The 12,676-nt window shown below is 43.9% G+C and overlaps 5 protein-coding genes across 5 annotated transcripts; 3 read left to right on the top strand and 2 right to left on the bottom strand.

Annotated features, from left to right (window-relative positions):
• Window positions 1-352: 352 nt before the first annotated feature.
• O0I10_006444 (uncharacterized protein) lies at window positions 353-2,388 on the bottom strand (the record flags this gene model as incomplete). Its single annotated transcript, XM_058486472.1, has 10 exons — window positions 353-554; window positions 611-686; window positions 765-862; window positions 921-1,057; window positions 1,121-1,260; window positions 1,323-1,520; window positions 1,591-1,711; window positions 1,784-2,131; window positions 2,198-2,276; window positions 2,333-2,388. The coding sequence occupies 10 exons, from the start codon at window positions 2,386-2,388 to the stop codon at window positions 353-355; spliced, it is 1,455 nt and encodes a 484-aa protein (XP_058342829.1).
• A 347-nt stretch (window positions 2,389-2,735) lies between these two features.
• Window positions 2,736-4,218, top strand: O0I10_006443 (dimethyladenosine transferase; the record flags this gene model as incomplete). Its single annotated transcript, XM_058486471.1, has 9 exons — window positions 2,736-2,838; window positions 2,912-2,974; window positions 3,055-3,146; window positions 3,227-3,259; window positions 3,330-3,554; window positions 3,622-3,741; window positions 3,800-3,848; window positions 3,919-3,997; window positions 4,068-4,218. The coding sequence occupies 9 exons, from the start codon at window positions 2,736-2,738 to the stop codon at window positions 4,216-4,218; spliced, it is 915 nt and encodes a 304-aa protein (XP_058342828.1).
• A 326-nt stretch (window positions 4,219-4,544) lies between these two features.
• On the top strand, window positions 4,545-5,738 carry O0I10_006442 (uncharacterized protein; the record flags this gene model as incomplete). The annotated part of the gene is made up of 5 exons (XM_058486470.1): window positions 4,545-4,667; window positions 4,734-4,779; window positions 4,844-4,944; window positions 5,007-5,279; window positions 5,352-5,738. 5 exons carry the CDS (start codon window positions 4,545-4,547, stop codon window positions 5,736-5,738), a joined length of 930 nt encoding a protein of 309 aa, XP_058342827.1.
• Window positions 5,739-5,999: 261 nt separating this feature from the next.
• O0I10_006441 (uncharacterized protein) lies at window positions 6,000-7,222 on the top strand (the record flags this gene model as incomplete). The annotated part of the gene is made up of 3 exons (XM_058486469.1): window positions 6,000-6,420; window positions 6,482-7,023; window positions 7,100-7,222. The coding sequence occupies 3 exons, from the start codon at window positions 6,000-6,002 to the stop codon at window positions 7,220-7,222; spliced, it is 1,086 nt and encodes a 361-aa protein (XP_058342826.1).
• Window positions 7,223-7,503: 281 nt separating this feature from the next.
• On the bottom strand, window positions 7,504-11,187 carry O0I10_006440 (uncharacterized protein; the record flags this gene model as incomplete). Its single annotated transcript, XM_058486468.1, has 3 exons — window positions 7,504-7,575; window positions 7,639-10,582; window positions 10,652-11,187. The coding sequence occupies 3 exons, from the start codon at window positions 11,185-11,187 to the stop codon at window positions 7,504-7,506; spliced, it is 3,552 nt and encodes a 1,183-aa protein (XP_058342825.1).
• Between the last annotated feature and the right edge of the window lie 1,489 nt (window positions 11,188-12,676).

Raw genomic sequence — 12,676 nt, 5'->3', positions numbered from 1 at the left:
TGATCACATCCTTTTAGGTCGCCTGTTTCAGCTCTACCATATCGAGCATTCTAGCAACATATCCACTGATACCTGCCAATTTAAACGTCATAGCTACCATGTTCACTTTTATCATGCACCATGTCTATGCATTTCTTTTCTTGTATATCCCACCCACAAATACATGTATGGCTCGTATCGTGTCACAAGAATGTAGACATTGTATGTACACAAACATTGCTGTCAATGACTTCATCATGATACGATGTGAAAAAAAACCGCCGGTTTCCATATTTCTTTATATCCTGATGCTGCATCTACTTGTAACCCTGCCTAAAAGGAGGAGGAGGAAGAGGAGAAAGAGGGAGGAATTCTATTGTAGCAGGCAAGCGTACATGGCTAATAACCAACCATACATGACACCCGTAGCACAGTATACGCTCGTCAAGAGCAATGGCAAGAATTCGAAACGACCACCGAAAACAAGATCATGTACCAGACCCGTGTAAAGCTGCAGGGCAATAAATCCATAAAGATAGACGCGTTCCAAAGGATTCAATAATTCGCAAAGGGACCTATTAGTTGTATATTAGCATATTTGCGTGTGCGTGTCAAAACAAAATGCCCTTACATCTTGAGATTTCTTGCCAAACCGGGTATGACCAAAAGTCCCCAAACAAGTGAAAAGATGATCTTGATGGGAGTTTCTATAACGCCCCCGCCTTTTCAGTCACCTCATCTCTCCTTCCTCTTTGTCCGCCTCCTCTTCATGTGTTTGTGCTTACCGGCAACATGAAACAATAATGGAAACAATGAATAAACACCAGCCACACTGAGAATGATGAATGCACGGAGATGGAGTTTGCTTTTGACAGCCATCAAGCTACAAAGAAGCTCATCTGTCAGCTTAAAATGGGATGTAGACATGACTTTATACTTGCCTAAAAGGAATAAGGACAATGAGAATCGCCTTTTCATGCACGTGCCATCCAAACAGGAACGATGCAAAACCACAAAGTGTCAAGGATGCGATGAAATTGTCAACGGTAGGGGATCGCCATAGTTTTTGCAATACAACCTAGAGTAGTAGTAGTAGATATGAGTTGTCATTGGCATTCTCTCATGCATGTTATTTTACTACCAGCTGGACAAGTAACGTGATGATCATGGTGTGGATGGCTGCAATGTCAGGCAAAACTGCAAATTGTGTATCGCCTACAAATCCTCGCGTCAAGGAGCCAAGCGCTGCTTCGTTTAATCCCCATCCAAGCCTTCTTGCCACTATTATTATCATCATCATGTTAATTTATATGCATGCCACAGACATACACACACACACTTGCCAAAGATCAAGCACCGATCAGCTGCTGCATAGAGTGCCCAAAAGTTAGGTGCCCAGTATGCATGGCATAGACCTCGTGTGAATGGAAAGAGACGACCCAGTAATTGCGGAAGTTGATTCTTAAAAGGACCAAGTGAAACGGCGAATACGCCAAGAACTGAAGCTCCCAACGTGATGAATCGTTTGAATGAGAAAGAACCTATACCACCACGCATCTATATCAGCTAATGACATCCGTTTTCCATTGAGCCTCCCACATACACACTTACTATTGGATGTGAAACAATACGCCTTGAGTAAAAACACAAAGTAGGCAGGTGCCATGTACAAGTAAATGTGCTTAAAGTTCAACAGGGCAGCAAAGAGGATTCCTGACACGAGTAGGTTGTTCTAGTAGGAGCGTCATGATGATGAGTATTTGGATTGGGTTGTTGTTGTTGTTGGAAAAGGGTAACCACTTACACGTTTTGCTTCGACAATGGAAAGGATGAGAATGCCATAAAGAAAGCCATTGTATTGAAAGTGAATATGATCCACGATAAAGAGGCCTGGGTGCATGAAAATGGATCCTGCAATCAACCAATGGATATGCTTATCACCAAAATGTCGCTGGTAGCGTCTGAGTGCCCAATAGAGAACAAGCTCACTGAGGATGACTGTCATGCGTTGAAAGATGACCGTTGCTTGGCTCGCATACTCCAGATTATCCACGACAAGCATAACTGGATCCACATAGTATGCAAACACGCTCCAGAACTTTTCAAACCATGCAAAGAAAGGAGGGTAATCGAGTGTCCAAATGGATGTATTCTATATATACAGAGACGCGTTCCTTGCGTGAGTAAAAGATACCCATGTTTGATATAAGCAACTTACTTCAGTGTACCATTTTGATAGTGGAAGGCTGTATGTAATGGCAAGCCAGTTGCGATGGACTTCAAAGTCGGTTGATCGGCTACGTTGTTGATGCGTATGAGCTTTTTTGGTGGAGGGAGAACATGGTATGCTTACTATGCTGGAATGAGCAAGAGTTTAAGGAGCGTGCTGACAATGAGTAGACCACCCATCATCTACAAGGCGTCATGGTGAGCATCGTGGTCGAGCGGCAAAGTGCAAGAAAAGAAAACGTACCTGAGAAGATGAATCCGACACGTCGGGTGCACGATTGCTTTAAATGGACGCATTATCACGTCGTGTTTGACGGTGGCCCATTCATATGGAATTGATGTATAAGAAAAATGCCAGGTATTCAATGAAGAGCCATATCACAAAGGTGAGGGCGTTGTCATGGCAAAAAGCGTATGCATCATTGTCATGGAGCCAGTCAGGCAGCAACAACAGCAACAGCAGCGGTATTTGATCCTCTTCCTTCCATTTTCATCACAGCAACAAATACGCTCCTCCTCTTTACACTATGCTTCCACGCTTGCCGTCCGTGCGTGAGCTTATCAAACTCTATGGTCTATCCGCTCGATCGCAACTGGGCCAAAACTTTATCCTTGACAAGAACATTACTGGTAAGAGTGAGACCCATTGGGGAGGGACTGATCGGCCGAATGGGTTGTTGACATGATCGCTTTTTGCTTATAGATAAGATCGTGCGCACTGCTCATTTGTCACAGCAAACACCCTTGGTAGTTGAAGTGGGACCTGGTAGGTGGCTCTTATTATAGCGAGGACACATGGTGGATAAGTATTGATTGTGTGTGTGTGTGTGTGTGTCTATCATTTAGGACCTGGATTACTTACAAGATCGATCTTGGATACGGGTGTCAAGCGTATTGCCGCTATTGAGAAGGATGAACGATTCTTACCCACATTGACGGTAGGTTGGCAGACAGTAGCATGGATGAATGATAGTGAGATTGTTGACAAGGTTCTCTCTCTCTCTCTCTCTAAATATAGCAATTGGCCGAAGCATCCGGAGGACGGCTCCGAGTAAGTGTTGTTGACATGAATGAATGAACCGCCACCTCACTTTTTGACACATCATCATCATCACCCGCAGATCATTCATGGAAATGCACTTGAAGTGTCATCATCATTACATGCTCTTGCACCATTACTTCCAAAGGAGGATGCCTCAGGTCCACTGCATATCATGGGGAATCTTCCATTCAACGTAGCATCACCTCTCTTAATCCAATGGTTGCACCAATCGGCCGCACGTGAAGGATTGTTCAAGCTGGGCGATGTGTGGATGACGCTCATGTTCCAAAAAGAAGTGGGAGAGGTAAAAATAACTAGAGATGGGTTGTTTATTATGCTAATCCACCCAACCGCCCCTTATCCTACTATAGCGTCTCGCAGCCCCACCATCTACAGAACATCGTGGAAGACTCTCTGTGATGGCTCAATCGCTTTGTGATGTTAGCACTGTGTACCAGGTCCCATCTACCGTGTTTGTACCTCGCCCAAAGGTAAATGTCAAGGAGGAATCAACAACCCATATTAATGCATATACATACGTTGTTTTAGGTGGATGCATCTGTTGTACAGCTCAAGCCTCTTGAAACAAAGTTGACAGGTATGTAAACAATACACATGTTTCCTGATCGGTCCCAAGAAAAGCTTAATCAAGACGATGACGACCCTAGGTGAAACATACAAGACGCTTGAACACGTCGTACGCCATTACTTTACCAAGCGCCGGAAAACGGTGGGACACATCACCAAGTAAGTGCCATGCATGAATGTTCCTGCGTGGGTGGGTGACGACATGGAAGGATTTACTTTGGCGACATAGGCATTTGGGAAAGAATTTACCACAAGTGGCACCACTGATACCCAGGATCGAGGAGGTTGTTGATTTCAAAGCAAGACCAGAAGACTTGAGCAACATGGACTTTTATCAAATGGCTTCCATTTTTCATGAACACGGCATCCACTCATTATAGACAACAATATACAGCATCTTCTTTTTTTACTCTCTGACCCCCCCCCCTATGTGCTATCTATGGAGCATGTGTTGTTCAGTGGTGCTGGTGCTGGTGTTGGCAAAAGTGGGTATATCCCGAGGGTAGTGTTTTTGTGGGCACGCTCAATTTGGCAGCGGCATTGATTTTCCATACAAGGCAATACGCAGGTACCACATACGCCCCTCTTCCGTCCCGATCAAAAACAACCTACTATATATGAACCCATTTACTTTGACCACTTTTTTCCCTTCATCGCACTTTTTTCTCTCTTTCTTTCATTCATTTCCCTTTTTCACAATCAATCCATGGACATTACAGCACCACAGTTTCGGAATCGATTTATACATACGCGATATCAAGCATTACGAAAATGCTGTGGTTGCATTCATCTTCGAGTGGGTGCTGGAATCTCATGTCTTATTTGGATGGTATGTAGATATCGACACCAGACGCTCACATACTATTGGAATGCTTATATCATCTATGTATTCCAGGGATTATCCATGTACTTTGCCATCTTGTCATTTCAAAACAAAAGTCGCAAGTATTATACACACATCATGGAAAATGATATCGCGTTGATGCTTACATGTACCTATTGTAGCCTTTTATTCGTACATGACAAGTGCACCACTTATTGTTTATGGCGTTGTCAATCTATTATTAGCTTTGAATGGGTTCTTTGGCATGTTGGCCTTGTTCAGGGTAAAGAAGAAATACATTCAACACTTCACATGATGATGGCTGATCCGCTCTTGTTATTACAGAATCGATGGTTTTATGTTCGACTTTTTTCTCATGCGACTTGGACAGTCTTATTCATGGTGCTTGTGGATGGATTTGCCAATGCTATTTATTTTATCACGCAACGCGATGAGTTCATGTCATGGTGTATCAATTCATCAGCGGATACGCTCAACAGTGCGGCCAATGTCACTGGTACATCACTACGAGGAAACGACTATTACAACTGTGATCGACTTTTTCAAGCCGAGATTAAGTTTGGCTTATTCTCAACGGTCTTGATGATTGTGCTTTATGTAAGTTTTTACTTTTGGAGGAGGACTATATATATATATATATATGGAATGATGCTGACCATGACTTTTTAGGTCTACTGGGGTGCATGCATCTATTCATTTAGTCACAAGCAAGGTGCTTCAGCAGTAACAGGGCAACGACTCGCAGCTGAAATGGGCATGATGCCACCACCAGGCACAGCAGGTGTTCCACCACCACCCATGCACCCTATTGGCGGAGGAGGTCCAGGTCGATCCAACATTATTGTTCTCAACAATGAAAAACCACAGTCGAAAAAGTTTTCGTTCAAGAGCTTACGACGCAATCACACCATTGATGTCTCCAACGACAACAACAACCAAAGTCAAGGGAAACAACTCAAGCGAAAATCGGTCCCTGATATCATCTTTGACGACTTTATCTCTCCCACCCTACATCATCATCATCATCAACAACGTCGACGATCGACTGATATTTGATATATCCGTTCTCACCAAAATGTATTATATATACCCCTTCTCTTTTCTTTCTCTCTCTCATATTGCACATTCAATCACACTCTCACTCACCCACACATACCGGTTGCATTACAATGGATGCTGTTGTCACGCTCAAGAATAAATTCTCTTTCATCAAAATCACATGAAATTCCTCTCCCCTTTTTAGCTGTTCATGCATTTTATGTATGTAATCCCTCAAAAGTGCAATTCATCCAGCATTGGTACTTTTTTTTCTTCATGATGACTCAAGCCGAGGACACCCATGAGATATACAAGACGGCAAACAACACACCAAGTGGCAGTAGAAGATCAAGCCGTGAACGCGATACGAGTGATTCGGTGGTGGCGATTATGGATCACCACAACAACAACGAGCAACAACAACAGCAGCATGGTATAAAGTACCACGGGCATGGCGCTTTCATCTCGATCCTGGTACTTCAAGTGATCATTGTATGCGTGCTGGAAGGACTTGAGATACAACAGGCAATGATTGGAATGAGCAACGACTGCACCATGACACTTGATGTGATTGGAATGTCCCAAGTGGGTCTTGTTTACAGAGGACTTGTCATGGCTGCCACCTTTTATCAACTCATGTTTGGATTGGATACGATTCAACAACAAAGCACCATTCATCTTTGGATGCTATTCATCAATGGTAAGTGCGTATACAATCATGTGAATTCACTGATTCATTCACAAAACCTGCTGTTATCAAGGTCTATTGTTCATCATCTTTGTGGGAATCCAAATCATTCAAAACTCAAAATGGGAAACAATGATGCAGGAAATGGGTTGTGGAACAGCATCCTTGAGCCATCCTCATTACGATCATGCATTACTTGCAGTGGTGGCCTTTCTCTACCTTGTGCTCGTGGGTTGCAGCATCTGGATGCGTCGTCGCATGTTTACTACGACGACAGCAGCAAGTGGCGCAAAGAATCAAAAGATAAAAGAAACCATTGCATCGATTACTCTTATGGCGTTTATCAAACTCGACGTTTATTACTTGCATTGCTATGCTGTTCAACTCATACCCGCCATGGTATTGGATGATGAACGAAACGTGATCCCTGTCGAGTTAGTGCTTGTGCCTATGCTTGGGATATTGATGCTTTCCATGACCTGGTACAGTGTTCAAAACAAAAAGCCATGGCTGCTGCTCACTCTTGCATTGCTGATCGGCTTGGCTCTTGGTTACCTTGGTTATCGTACGGCTATATTTGCACAACCCCATCCAATAGACAACGATCCATATCATGTACGTATACATCATATAGGGGAGCATAAAAAGATGGAAAGCTTGCTCACCACGTAGCTGCTATGTATGTATGTAGATCACTCGCCAAAGCTTACTCTTCACTACGTTGACACTCTTCTTGCTGATGCTGCTTTCCATGGGTGTTATTCTTGTATTGATTCGATGCTTGTTGCGAGGCACAACACTGTTTTGGAGATAAACTATTATTACCTTAGCATTCCTTTTGGAGCACGATCATGAACAAGTCTTTTTTTTCAGTATAAGAAGATAAACGGAAGATGGGGGATCGTTTTATTTATACAGGGGGATGGAGAGTGATATTCACAAAGGAATCAGGAAAGGGTATGGCTGGATACAAGAGAGAGGGTGTGTGTGTATATGTGTCAACGGATAAAGCTGGATCAAAGAAGGTCTTTTTTTCCTGGTATCGAACATGACATTTTACAAGGCGGGAAGAATGAATGAATGTGCAAGTAAAATTTAAAAGGTCTCGTTTTGATTGGGGCATTGTTCGGTTGAATGTAAGCCGTATTCATCGCAATTGACGCAGAACTACGGATGATGCTTGTTGTCAGCCATAGAGTCTATGGATGCATGATGATGATGGATGCTTACCGGTCGTGCAGGTTGTTCTTTCTTTTCAGTGGATGAAGGGACCACCACCTTGCAACTCATAAGATCATGACCAGGGGAATCACATAGTTCGCAAAAGAGAGCATCATCCGTGTAGGGGCCACCACCATTACTGCTTGTAGCCGTACTGCTGTTCTTGGAAGACATTCGCTCATCTCGTTGTTGTTCCTTGAGTTGCTGTTTTAACTCATTCAATTCCTCACGCAATCGCTTGGATTGTTTTCTTTCCTTTTCAAGCGCTTCCTCCATATCAGACTCCTTGAATATCTTGGATTCCACAAGGCTCTCAAGTTCAGATACATCACGATTCAAAGTGGTCACTTGACGTTGATGCGCACGTTCAGCCTCCTCATGCTTTTCCTTGAGTTGACGCATCTCAGCAGACTGCTTCACGATCAAGCTCTCCATTTTTCGCTTGGTATCACTCAATTGGCTTTGCAAACGGGCCACACGCTCTTCATCGGTATTGCAACCTTCCAAACTTGTCTCTGATCCATCACCTTCCGAATGCAACTTTTCCACCTCATCCATCAATTTGAGACATTCATTTTGGGCTTGCTTGTGGCTCTCCGTCAAGGACTCGTATTCTTTGGAAAGACGCTGGTGCTCAGCTTGCAACTTTTCAAATTGCTGCTTCAAACCATTATCGGACTTGGACTTGGCTTCGAGCTCAATGCTTTCCTTTTGTTTGGTGATCATGGTGTTTTGAGCCTCAAGACGCTTGATTTCTTGACGTAAAACAGCGAGCTCTTTTGCATGTTGCTCACGTTCCTTGATAAGAGCATCAGGATCAGCACCATGTTTGCGAGCATCAGCAAGAGCAGATTCAGCGCGTGCCAAACTTTCTTGAGCAGTAGTCAAATCACGCTCGGTCTTTTCCTTGGCTTCAGTAAGACGACGTAATTCACCTTCGGTCTTCTTTTGGCTTTCAACAGCGGCACGAACATCATCAAGGTATTTGCCACGAGCATTGAGCTGTTCATCATAATTGGCTTGCAAACGCTGTACTTGTTCTTGCAACTTGTCATTGTCCTTGTCATGCTTATCGGCTTGCTTGATTTGCTCACGAAGCTTATCCGATTCAGCCTTGAGAGATTGATACATTTCACGTTCCTTGGCCAAGTTTTGGGATGTGGCTTCAAGGTTGTCTTCCAAACGCTTGCGTTCGCTTTCCCAAACAGCCTTGATCTTGTCCACTTCATCCGATGTATCACGTGCATTGACCAATTGTTCAATCTCTTGTTTGAGCTTGTCGATGGTAGCTTGCATTTCTTGTTGTGTGCGGCCACTCTTTTCACTTGTCTCTGAACGTTCCTTTTTGAGCTCTTCAATGGTTGCTTCATAAGTCTCGATGGCTTCAAGGCCTGCTTTACGCAAACTTTCACGTTCTTCCTCGAGAGCAATGACTTTGCGGCGTTCATCATCGAGACTTGCTTTGATGGCTTCCATATCAACACGATGCAATTCGACTGAGCTTTCGTACAACTCGATACTCTCCATACCAGCACGCTTGAGCTCATCCACGGATTGTTCGAGACTTTCAATGCGAGCACGATAATCAGCGACAAGATTGGATTCATGAGCAAGGTTCTCTTTGGCTTGCGTGAGTTGGCGTTTGACCTTGTCGAATTCTTCCTTGGTGGCACAATCCTGATGCTGCATCCATTTGGTCTCGAGTTCCTTGATTTCATCACGAAGGCGATCTTTTTCACGTGTGTGACGATCGGCATCAGCTTTGACACGGCGAATTTCACGCTCACGTTCTTCGACCATGTTGCGATGGGTCTCGACCTGCTCCGATAAACTTCCCAAAAACATATCCTTGGCACGCATGGCATCCATCAAAGAACCCATCTTTTCATGCACTTCTTCCATCTCCATCTCCATTTGCATTTGACGTTGTCTCATCTCTTCTGGATCCTGAGAATAAAAGTTGGATGTCGTCGATGCGGCTGCTGCTGCTTTGGAGGCGGCTGCTGCTTCAGCCAAAGTCACCTTTTCTTCAAGCTCACGCACTTTGTTCTCCATTTGCACTTTTTCTTTGCGTGCTTCAGAAAGCTGTGTCTGCATCGTATCACGTTCCTTGATAAGCTCGCTTTGCTCAGTCTCAAGTTCCTTGACACGCTCTTCAAGCTTGCGGATCGTCGATTGGATTTGCCCCTTTTCTTGATCCCAAGCCTTGGCAGCTTGTTCATGCTCTTGCTTGATTTCTTCCACAATCGCCTTGTGTCCTTCAAGCGTAAAATGTTGTTGTTGTTGCTGTTGATCTGAATCGCTGCCATTCAAAAGCACTGAACGCTCCAAGATTTGTTCGGCGGTCTTGTTTTGTGCATTCTCCAATTTGAGATACTTGTTTTCAGCTTCAAGCACCTCTACACGCAATTGCAATTGTTGTACACGCATAGCAGCTTGATCAGGTGCTTGTGAAATAGCTTCACCCAACATGCGTTCAAGTCGTGTATGTGAATCGGTTGATTTGGACATGGTCAATGCTGTTGGTGCTGGTGTATCAGTAAGCATCATTTCAGTGCTGCTGCTACCAACATAGCCCTCTTCATCATCTTCATCTTCATTGTTGGGTGTAGCGGCTGGTGAAGGAAGACTATCAGCAGTAGGACGACGACGTGTAGGAGTGGGTGTGGGTGATTGAATGGATCCAGGGCGTCTTAATCCATTGCCACTGCTACTGCTACGAGCTGACATGGTGGAAGAGCGTTTTGTTTGAACCGATGGTGGACGTTGCTGTTGTTGTTGCTGCTGTTGTTGTTGTTGAGTCAATTGTGAAGCTGTCATGCCGACATAACGAGCAGCGCGTGATCCAGGTGAGATACGAGGAGAGGGTGAACGTTCACCACCATTCAATGAAGTGACTTTGGATGCTTGCACAAATAAACCCGTTTGTGGAGGACATGAAAAGTATCGGATGCTATGGAAAGATACAAAGTTCAGTATCATGGTTACCCCTGAAACAAGTTGAGTTGATTGAACTATTTACCCATTGACAGATCCATCATTCTTGCCAGTGCCCACAATATCAAGTTGGATACCAGCCCACATGCCTTCCTTGAATTGTGTCGTGCCAATAAAGCGAAGTGTGCCAACAATCCCCATTGAATCCACAGCAACACGCTCTCCAACACCCAAACCACCCATGCTGTTGTTGTTGTTGTTGCTGGTTGGATGATGTTTGCCACCACCATTGACGGAAGCGACTGATTTCCTAACCGAAGTGGGTCTTGGAGAGGCAACCGATGAGCGAGGTGAAGTGATGGCGGTTTGAGTTGAACCAATGGAAGAGAGCGAGTAGCGAGAAAGTGAACTAGGTGATTCAATTTCTTCATAAGACGAGATGGAAGCACGCGACATTGAAGGAGCACGAGTAGACTTTGAAGTCTTTAGGGAAGGAACTGGAGGTGCAGCGTCGTCAGGGTGGTGTCGTCTTCTTCTCAAATCGAGTGATGGTTGTCGAGAGAGTCGTTTTTGCTGGGGAGGTGCTGGAATCCCTCCCCTTGCACTTGGAAGTCTTGACATGTAAAATAAAAGATAAGCGAAATGAAAAATAAATTAAAAGTGAAAGAGAAAGAAAGTAAAAGACTTTGGGTCAACAAGAGCAGGTCATGCGATTAAAACAGACTAGTGCTTGTATTTCATGAATATCTATGGTAAATGTACTACTCCTCACTTACACACACATACTCTCTCTCGCTCTCTTTGCTCTTGTCCAACCAATACAATAGTAATCTCATTATTCTCTTTGATAACCCGTTTCATAAAGAGTGCTTAACGATGCGTTGCTCTTTGTCTCCTTTTTAACCCTCAACCACCCCCCCCATCACATCATTATCCACATGCATCTTGTTTCATTCTTTGTATGTGTCTTTTTCTCCCTTTGCGGATCGCTCTTTATTTTTTCTCAGGTGCAACGGGCAGATGACCCGCTGGTGCGTTGCACGGAATGAACAAGCCATTCCGATAGATGAGGCTGGGTACCAACTTTTCGAGTAAAAAAAGAAAAAAGGGACACACCCATAAAGTACCCTATCTCGCGCATGTAGTAAGAAAGAATACATGTATAGATTGTGGGCAACTACATGTACACTATAGACTGGGCTACAATATGGATGGTACACGTAAATAATCCTGCTGGTGCAGGAATCCATTTGTGCACGGGCATAGAAATGATCACTCATAAAAACGGGCAACCTTTTCCTTTCATCATGCTCTTTTTTTAATACTCAACAACAAGCTTATGCGTGATTTATATTACCTGACATATCCCAGATCATACGCTAGTGGCTATATATCAGGTTGTAGTATAGTAGTCAGTCAGCAGCGTAGCACTTGGCATCATCACGGGTCCCATGAATTTGCCGCGCCGCTACAACCTGATCGGCGCAAAAACGACTCACATGCGTTGACTCATTGGCTAGTTGCTTCTCCTGGTACCTGTAAATCCAGTTGGGTCGGGAACACATTACACTGGCTGCATGTAATAAACGCACGCACATACAACATATATACACACACACATCTCCTTGTCCCGGAGTTATCTATCTCTCTCCCTTCTACAACATGCCATCCATGCAGCAGCTAACAAGCCATGTTGGGTTGTTGTACACATCATTCTCCTTGATAGCTCCATTTATTATTCATAGGTAATACGTACGTTTATTATGCTCTATGCTTGTTTACAGGAACAGCATGAAAATGGAAGTATACAACGTAAACACACATGCATGCCGATGTTTATCGACCCAAAAAACTTGTTGCTCTGTGCTCTCTATCTATCTTACTTTTCTATCCTCACATTCTTTCTCTCAACTATTACATGCCTCAAGGCATATCACATGCATCTTGATTTGAAAATGAACGAACAACGAGGATCATGTCGTGTTTGACAGCCCAAAAAAAGAGCGTCTCATGCTACTCGTTTAAGCTAAATGATGTTTACAAACACGACTGAAAGAAGCGTGGCGGGCATTTTGGGGTAGAAAACCATGATGGTACATGCGTGACCCAT

Source organism: Lichtheimia ornata (genome assembly GCF_029851405.1).
Source record: "Lichtheimia ornata isolate CBS 291.66 chromosome Unknown scaffold00028, whole genome shotgun sequence".
Lineage (NCBI taxonomy): Eukaryota > Fungi > Mucoromycota > Mucoromycetes > Mucorales > Lichtheimiaceae > Lichtheimia > Lichtheimia ornata.
This window is presented reverse-complemented; position numbering and strand designations above follow the sequence as displayed.